Raw genomic sequence first — 9,597 nt, 5'->3', positions numbered from 1 at the left:
CACCTGCCGGTCTGCATGTAGAAGTGGTCCTCAAACTCGCGGAGCGCTTGGTGAAGCCTCCGCTTCTCTGATCGAGCCATCCTGAGGTGATCCAGTAATTCTGGTCTGTGACGAAAGAATCAAAGAATTTCTTAGATATTTGAAGTAAAGGACAACAGCACAGAGGATCTATACAATCAGCACAGTTTGAAGGTGGACGCCCAAGATGAGTGTCACCAGTTCAGTATCTGACCACATGTGAAGTATGGTCACAATCTCGCCTTCTGCTCCTGAGTTATGGCGTTGAATAATGGTCAGAAAAGTGTTTTTGCAGAACATTAAGATCTCACAGTGAAGTTGACCTTTTGTCAAATGTCATCACCTCATCATTTTATCCTGTGAGACATTTGCGTGAAAGTTCGCAATAATTAGAGTATGAATTCTTGATTTATGGCCAGAAATGTGTTTCGCGTGGTCACAGTGACCTTGAATGCAAGCGGACATTTTTGAAGAAATTCCCTCACGGCATTCCTGAGATATGGTGTTCGTGAGAATGGGACAGACAGACGTACAGACGGACAACCCCAAAACATAATGCCTCAGTGCTCGGCTGCTGTATAAAAATCATTTTCCTAAAAATTGGAAAACACACTCTAAAACTGTTGATAACACACACACACACACACACACACACACACACACACACACACACACACACACACACACACACACAAGCCATACCTGGAAGCTTCATGTAATGTTGCCATGGTCATGATCTGTGGCTGGAGGCTCTTCACCTCCTCCAGCGGGGACACCAGAGGAGTTTCAGACATCTCTGTGGACGGCTGATGCACCGACTCATCTGAAGACACACACCTGGGAGACTTCAGCCGGAACGGCTGCTGCCTGGGGCTTCGCTGTTTGGGATGCTCTTCATCAGAGTCTTCCTCTTCCTCCTGTGTTGAGACACACACACACACACACACACACACACACACACACACACACACACACACACACACACACACACACACACACACACACACACACACACACACTCTTATCATTTATTTTGCTTGAATTAAGTGAAATGTTTCTTGGCAGTCTGATGTAGGTCTTATATCTGGCCACTAGATGGCAGTAGAGTGACACTCTTCTGTACTGGCCTCTGAAGGCATGGTCAGTTTCACCCACATGTGGGTTTGTGTAATTCTAGAGATCTCATCCCTCTCAATCATGTCTTCATCCATCACAATTCAGCATCAGGTGTTCACTCACAATGGTTGTGATGACGGTTGCAGCAGCAGAAGAAGAAAGCAGCAGCTGCTTGAGCAGGCGGTACCGGTCGTAGAAAGGCTTCATCAAAGTTCGCTCCTGCCTGGTACTCTGAAGACACAGAGACAGAGACACAAACGGAGACCACTTTGTTACTGGAAGTAGAAACAGAGGACCTAAGGAGAGGGAGAAGATGAAAAACACGAGGGCTTAACACATCCAGGCTGGTCTCACCGGCCGTCCGTGCACACTCTCAAAGTACAGCAAACACTTCTGCAGGCTCGTCTTCTCCATAGTCATCTGGAAATGGGACATCTCCTGCACACACACAGGCACAGTGAAAACTGTTAACAGCCAATCAGTCCGTGTATCCAGGATCAGTAACACACTGATTGTGGCAGACACTCAGTGTTTGTGTATGTGGTGAAAAGCCTTTCTGCAGCACCAACCTTAATGCCGTCAGGCAGGCCCAGCTCTCGTCGCCTTTCCTTCAGTCTGTTGCTTATCATGTTGACCGTCTCCTCCACATTTGGCTTGCTGTTGCTGTTGCTGTTGTTGTTAAGCTGCTGCAGCTCAGTGCCTGTCAGTGCTGCCTCCCTCTGGTCCATGCTGGTCTTGCATCTTTCAGCTGACGGGTTGGAGCCTCCCTGCCCTCTCAGCCCCCCCTCTTCTGACTGTCTGAGCTTCAGCTCTAAAAGGGGACAGCAGTTCAGAAAAATATGGTGATATGGAAGCAGGGACCATGTCAATCCAAGACTGCAGAATGCTTTTACTTTAGATACTTCAAGTACATTTCGGTAGGATTTTAAATGCAGGTTTTTTTACTTGTAATGGAGTACATTTACAGTGCTTATTTGTACTCAAACATAGATCTGAATATTTCTTGCACCACAGCACTCAATTCCTGTGTTTATGTTTATGTAACCGACCTTTGAGCTGCTTGCGACTCTTGATGAGCTCCTTCATCAGTTTGGCCACCTCTGGATGTGCCGTCTTGTCGTTGTAGGCCGGCTGAGAAACAACAACAAACTCACATCAGTGACAGAGCTCCTTCATTAAGTATCTCGCTTTGTCCCTTGGTCCAGGTCTGGGTGATTTCTAATTTTTCCCAATACTTTTTTTGTTCTCCAACAGCCCCATCAACCAGCTGACCAAGGATCTATTGTGGAGCAAAATACTATTTTTCCAAAGCACCAGTAGAGGGAGTGATTCACTCTAGCATGATTGTGTGGTTAGCATCCACAGCATCACTTTAGAACAAAATAAAACAAAGCCGATAACCAATCATTAATCGAGAATCCAGCTGACCACGCAGCTCAGATTTCCCTCACCTTATAGTGCTTCTCCTGCTCAAAACGCTCCTCAAAGCGCCTGATCCTCTTTCTCAGGGTGTGAATGTGTCTGTTGAGCATTGAGATGGACACAGAGCCCTCGTCCGGCTCTGTGTGGACACTGCTACGAGCCCTGGAGGCAGAAAAGCACACATTAATTCACTTGAACTCAACCTTCTTGGCTCCATGATATAAGGACTCATTCTCATAAGGTGCATTTAACATAGTGTATTTATCACCTGTCGTGGTAGAAATCCTGCAGTATGCATCTGTGTTAGCACTACATTAGCATTGTGACATTTTCAAACCACTTCTGAGGCTATCCCATCTGTGAGTCACTATTCCTGAATAAAGTTAGCGAGGAAACGGTTGTCTTACATGCGTATGTGCTGCGAGCACGGCGGAGAAGGGGCTGCATCAGGGTCGAGGTTGTAGCGCAGGCTGTGACTGAGGCTGGGGCAGCGTGGGGAGGGTACGGGGCAGTCGCTGGTTGCAAAACGAGAGAGGAGTGGGCTGGTGTGAGGGCCTGGTGAGCTCGGCAGGGTGTCATTTCCTGAAATCCCCTCAGAGGGAACGGCAGTGGAGAGGACAGGACTGGATGCTGGTGAATGAGGGGATGGAGTGTTAACTGTGTGAGAGAGAAGAAGGACAAAACATTCACTAACATCTATAGTAACTATGATGATTGATTTACGCGTCTGTTCGAGCAAAACTGTGATTTTTATTCAACTTAATAAAGGAGGGCAGATGGGACAAAATGAAAGATGTGACAGAGGGAGAAAGGATAAAGGGGGGAGTAAGGAAGGCAGAGAACGAGAGGGAGACAAAAAAGAGAATGAAAAAGGACAAATAGCTCTTTCCCATTCAAGCTACTCATATGTAACATCTTTTTGTGGTCTGTCTGTGACGAACACGTGTGAATGGTTTTCATTTTTAGCAGTTATAATCTCTGGGGTTCAAAAAACACTGGCTTGCTGTCATAATGACGACACAGATATAGAAATGAAGGACAACAAGAAAAAATAAAATCTAAATCAGTGTCTGGATATCAAAAATCTTACATATTATTGAAAATATGCACCAATTCACTCCATGATGTCTGGTGACGTAACAGAAGCAGCATCGTATCTTAGCTGAATCGAGGAAAGACACACCCAGCTCTGGGAAATGAAGAAGCTCAGCTCGCTGTCAAGATTTACTGACTGTTATTTAACATGCACCAAAGGAATTACAGCAGCTAGGAAGATACTCTGAACCAAAACGCATGGTGAATCAGATACTATAAATAACAGCTGCGATAGGGTATGAATGAACTGTGGCTCTTGCGCTGACAGGGTTACGGGTTTGATTCCCAATGAGACCCCCCCAAGAAGAACATACTGACAGAACTCCCCAAATTAATGTTGAATTGAAGTCGTAATTATTGGATTTTACAACCTTTACAACTACATCATTTTCTTATTTGCCCCAAATAAATACTTAACATTAGAAGTTCAGAAACTTTAATATGATCAGCATATCAGCACTTCATTGCCTGAGTCTTACCGGGCTGTGATGAGTCGACCGTCTGCTGAGCCAGAGCTGGTGGTGACGGTGACGGTGCCGGGTGCAGGAGCAGCTTGTTGGTCAAATACAGGCTCTGCTCTACAGTAGGAAGAGGCTGTTGCTGGGCAGGTAGGTTATCCTGAGCTTGGGGGTCTATTGGTGGTGCCAGGGGTCCCAAGTCAGCCTCCAGGGCCTGTAGCTTGAGGGATGGGCTCTGGAAACAGAAGCAGAACATGGCTTCAGGGATGCACACAAGCTGAGAGAGGAGTCGTAGTTGGCGTGGAGGAAATCTTCAGTGTTTCACATGCTGCCTGGGAATCCTGAGAAGTCTCGTAAAGCAATTTCAGCCTCTCCTATAAAAAGAGATATCCTGGCGTTGAAGCGTGGTTGGGCAGAGAGTTGTAGGATGTAGTGAGATGAGTGGTTGTCTTGTCCTCCTGAGAAAGGAATGAGTCAAAGGGTAGAATATAGCTCTATGAGCAGGCTGATTTCGGGGGTGGCTGAGGTATGAGGAACTTCTCAGAAAACAAAAGCAAATCTCTGATGGTCAAGGACTCCCAGTCAGTTACAAAAGCAGCGGTCATTACAAGCAGCACATGTGAGGTGGTGCGTATTTTCAGCAACGCACAAACAGACTTTCCTCTCCTCGGGTCTCTGTGCCACTAGAGCCTCGTCGGGAGGGAAGACATTCGACCAGCGAGATAAGAACCCTGCTGCCTTTTATCAGACAGTGAGTCAAATTCCTGACATGCATCAGCGTCCGGCGCGGGATCCCTGATGAGCAACACGCTGTAATTCCATTAGCAGTACCGCTGTGGTTCCCAGATCACCTGATGTGCGCGTTTGTGGGTGTGTGAGTGTATGAGAGCATTGCTTGCCACCGAAGAAAGTCCTTAAATCCACATGGTTTTCCCTCCGACCGGCATTCCCGGTACTTCTGCTGCCAAACTGCCTCCACATGGATTATTCATCATGCGCGGAAGAAGGGGGTGGCAGGAATACCGCTCATGTCGGTGCGTGTGGTGTGGGCGTGTGTGTGCAAGGGAGGAGAGAGGCACTGTCTGTGATGAGGCGTTTCCACAGCAACGTTGTCAGACCGAGCGAAGGAGACGATTTGATGGAGCTGTGGGGAGTCACATAACCGTTTGCCTCTGTATGAGCGTGTGCATGTAGGTGTGTAAGCAGTGAGTTCTGATGGTGTAAAAGAAAAGACCTGTGACCGAGCTGCACCAAAGACACACAGTGGGAAGGACAGAATATTTAGGTGCTCTGACATCACTCTCAGCATCATCACCATCAATAGCAGATAAGGGCTCGGCTTCTCCTCTCTCACCCTCCTCGGCTGTTCATTCATAAAAAAAAAAAAACTGCTTTGTGCGTCACACAGAGGAGGTGGAAGGATGGAGGGGAGGGGAAGGAGTGAGGCTGTTATTACTAAAGCACAACACCCACAGGCAAGGAAGCTCACACGTAGCTACACACACAGGTATGCACTTACCCACACGCACACAAAACACACACAATCACTGGAGGTATCTGCCGTCCTGTTGTCACAGATACCCTCATCCTAAAGAAAGTGCTAATTTGTGTATCTAAAAAGACCGTGGGGAAGGAGAACTTACGTCACGGCTGTTGTTCCTGCCTCTGCAATCACTGTGTCTGTCAGGAGAAGCGCTACACCCTCCCGCTCGTCTCCCCTGGAGGAACAGACGGCATATGCAGTGATGAAGTCTCACTCTCGAAGCCAATTTGCTGACACAAGCCAGCGTGGGCACATGCAAAAATGTAGGTCACAGTGACACATAGAGAGAGACAATGATTGTATTTTTAAATCTTCAACAGACCCAGTTGGTTTTCCAGGTACAGCTGAAAAGACTTTCTTAAACAAAAGTCAATAGATTGTCAAGTTAGCAATTACCTCATTTGCATTATTATCCATCTGTGTGATCCTAAAAACTAAAAAAGGTGCACTGACTGTATTTCTTTTAGCTACTGCTAAACAAAATCATCTTTTCTTATGGAGTAATCTGGTAACCATGTTGTATATCCGTCCTGGTGTAAAGCATCCAAATTGCTGAACTGACTTTCCAGCTCTTTCAGTGGTGTTTTTTTCTTTTTTTAATGTGCATTAGTGCATTACATTTTGCTAGCTCACAAGCCTAAGGCTACAACTCAAAGTCCTGGCTATCACAGACTGACTAGAATTCAAATGGGAGCCTGCGGAAGTGATTTGAAGATGGCAGCCACACGCTTCACAAAGGCCTGTTTACCTTCCACTCAGACACTGTTCTGCCCTCTGTCTGGTGCTCCATGCAGCACAGCACGCTGAAAAACAAAATTCTGTCAGCACCAGCCAAATACAATAAAATCACATTATGTATTAGTGAGAAAAGCAAACACACAATATCTGCCACAACGCTGTTCCTCCTCTGCTTCACAGTCCATGTGACATTGATACACACTGTGCTCTGTCTGTATTCATAATCGATACCGTATAAAATCTGCTCACAGGCAGAACTGCCCGGCGCTGTGTGTAGTTCTGAGGCCAGGCGGTCATCTGACACTGCCATTACGGTTACGGCTTGTTCACGTCTGACACTAATGACGCATAACTGAGATGACCTGTCCTGTGGCTCTGTGAAAGCAGCTCAAGCACAAAAGTCAGCGTGCCACCACGCAAGGTTGGCCTAATCTAGCTAGTGTGCCCCCCGTGGCAAGTCAGTGTTATTTGGACTGGAATCATATCAGAACCACAACTGTGAGCCTCGCACTGCTCCGATAACCTACTTCTCAAATGACTGCAGGGCTGAGGGATGAGCTGAACTGAGCAAGAGTGATGGGGACTAAAACAACTGTAGCAGCAGGAATCAGGTTAAATTAAATCTGATCACTTAAACTGCCCCGAAATTACTAACGAATGAATTCCTTCTCTTTGTCCTGAGACTGCGTTTGAATCTCACTTCAATGCCAATTAGCTGACTGATGAGGGTGTGGGGATTTTTAATCCACTTGGATGTTGTCTGTCAAGATCAGCGAACAAGGGAGGAAAACACAACTGCAACAAAGCGTCATGTTGTGTAGTCTTCATGCTGAAATCTCCCTCTCACCTCTCAGCGTGCTGAGTCTGCGCTCTGGTTTTGCTCTGTGATTCGCTCGCTATGCAGCAGTCTGAAATAGATGAAGTCTGTCCTGCATCTGCGGAAGCCTGAAAAACAATTCAGCCTGTGTAACTGTTCCCTCCAGTCCCACGATGAGCTAAAAGACTGTCCACTTTAAACATCAGCAGCATCGAGAAAGAAATGTGAAAGAGTGAGAAACAGTTGTCGCTGAATAATATTCAGAGCTGATGTGTGAGATGTTGAGTGTCAACAGCTGGAGATAAATAAAATAAGAGAAAATCAAGAATGCACACCGTTGAACAGACGTCTGTGATGGATGAGGAAGGTGTCGTTCTCTTCTCCACCTCGTCTCCTTCTTCCTCCTCTCTCTCCTTTGACACGGAGGTGACTGATGGCATCTTGTACTGTGGAAAGATCCTGTTGATAGGGAAACACTCATTTAACTGCGCAGAATTCCTAAATGTTTGTATGTTTTTTTCATCTACATTTGAGTTTTGAGAAGGGCAGAGAGGAGGAAGCAAAGGCTCCAGTGTTTCCTATCATCTCCAAATGATGCGAGCAGGTGCGATGCCGCTGTCACCTTGTCTAACCATTTAAGCTGAAAACATCATCTGTGCATGAAAAAGGAGGGACAAACTGAAGAAAGACTCACCCCTGTGTGGTACACTCCAACTCCGGTGCCTCTCCCCGCATGCTTTGGGATGGTCTGCTCTGGTGTGGGTGTTGTTCTGACCCTGGGTCAGCAGAGCAGGAGAGCACACAGCCTGTCTCTGTACTTCCACTGCTCTCCTCCAGAGCCTCCTGGTCTGGAATCAGCCTCTGAATGTCAGCGCTGACGTCAGAGCTGGTTTCACAACCCTGCGTCAGTGTGTCAGGACTATGAACAGACACAGATAGAGACAGAGTGAGCTAAACAGGAAGGGTGCACACACAAGAGCGGATTATGTCCTTTATCAGGTCCTTACATGAAGTCATCACATTTTTATGAGCTCATAAAATCTTAATGAATGGACTTTGATCCAGGTGTTCCTTTCATGCAGAAAGGAAGTGGTTCAACAGTCCATTGTGGAGGTGTTCCTGAAGAACAAAAGCTAGCTAAAAAGACGGTAACCAGTGTTTGAAGGCAAAAGTCACAAGGATCAATACCAGGCAAAGGGATTTCTCACAACCTGGCAACCCCAAATTACTTTTTTACTCATGGTTTATTTCTGATCTATAAAGCATTATCACAGTACAACGTGTTTACAATGTATAAACCCTTTAAAAAGGGTGCCTTTATGAGAAAGCGGTACCAAATCAATCAAATCAAATCAAACTTTATTTATATAGCACTTTTCAGACACGATAAAATGCAACACAAAGTGTTTTACAACAGTTTAAAACATTATAAAGGAAAACATAAAAACAGAGAAAACCCATCCCTCCCACCATCCATATGTACATATGCACACCCACGACTACACCCACACACACACGCATGCGCGCGCGCGCACACACACACACACACACACACACACACACACACACACAGTAGTGTACCAAAAAGAAAAAGAGAGAGACAGATATAAAAAAGAGTTAGAAAGAGAAAGGGGGACATCAAGGATAACAAGACCAAAAATACTGATAGATAAAACTGAGGACACTCAAAGAATAAAGAATACAAATTCCAACCAAATGAGCAGAAAATTTCACATATACTGAAAAACAGCACAGGAGTCAAAATGAGATGCATCCTTGTTATATTAGCAGGATGGCAATAAACGGAAAATCTAAAAGGACAGATTTTAAGTGCATCACGAGGCTGACATGAGTGTCCGACAACGAATCCCTGAGAAAACTGCTGTCCTCTGCACCAGGTAGTTTGGAAAACAAACACCCAGCGGCTCATGAATCAGCAGTGCTTAATCTAATGCCTAACTATGACACGTGTCATGAAGCTCTAATGAGCTGCTCCCAGCGAAAACAAGCACGGCTGATTTGTGGCGACGTGAACCAAAAACAGCCCATTGGTCACGTACTCGCTTAAAGCAGTGTATGTCTCCAGAGCTGTAACCGACGGCAGATGGGTCAGCGTAGCGGCAGTGAGAAACTAATGTTAGCCACTTAGGCTAGCAGTCAAAGAATGAGCCAAGCAGACAGCAGCCTGCGTTAGGAGCACAAATTACTTTCCTGCTTCAAGCTTCCCTTTCTCAAACATCCTTCATATTGACAAGGCTTGCTCAGACGGAGCATAAACAAAACAATCTTTGCATCGATAACTAGGAGAGAGAGACAAACAACTCAGACAGCAGTGAATTCATATGCAAGATGCACAAATTAGCCCATGCTTCTAAAACCACAGATCTGTT

General features: G+C 45.9%; 1 protein-coding gene across 1 annotated transcript in view; it reads right to left on the bottom strand.

Moving 5' to 3' along the window:
• The window catches only part of LOC139341729 (protein FAM13A-like), a 49,942-nt gene that overhangs the window by 1,426 nt on the left and 38,919 nt on the right, over nt 1–9,597 (bottom strand). The window contains exons 8-21 of the mRNA XM_070978385.1: nt 7,902–8,126; nt 7,543–7,666; nt 7,238–7,335; nt 6,401–6,455; nt 5,753–5,827; nt 4,131–4,344; nt 2,964–3,213; nt 2,586–2,718; nt 2,184–2,265; nt 1,704–1,945; nt 1,489–1,572; nt 1,258–1,365; nt 721–935; nt 4–105 (exon numbers count right to left, since the gene is read on the bottom strand). Coding sequence (XP_070834486.1) covers nt 4–105; nt 721–935; nt 1,258–1,365; nt 1,489–1,572; nt 1,704–1,945; nt 2,184–2,265; nt 2,586–2,718; nt 2,964–3,213; nt 4,131–4,344; nt 5,753–5,827; nt 6,401–6,455; nt 7,238–7,335; nt 7,543–7,666; nt 7,902–8,126 — 2,007 coding nt within the window. The remainder of the gene's footprint in view (nt 1–3; nt 106–720; nt 936–1,257; nt 1,366–1,488; nt 1,573–1,703; nt 1,946–2,183; nt 2,266–2,585; nt 2,719–2,963; nt 3,214–4,130; nt 4,345–5,752; nt 5,828–6,400; nt 6,456–7,237; nt 7,336–7,542; nt 7,667–7,901; nt 8,127–9,597) is intronic.

This window comes from Chaetodon trifascialis, chromosome 13 (genome assembly GCF_039877785.1).
Source record: "Chaetodon trifascialis isolate fChaTrf1 chromosome 13, fChaTrf1.hap1, whole genome shotgun sequence".
In the NCBI taxonomy this organism is placed as follows: Eukaryota; Metazoa; Chordata; class Actinopteri; order Chaetodontiformes; family Chaetodontidae; genus Chaetodon; species Chaetodon trifascialis.
Note: the sequence above shows the minus strand (reverse complement) of the source record. Positions and strands in the feature narration are given on the sequence as shown.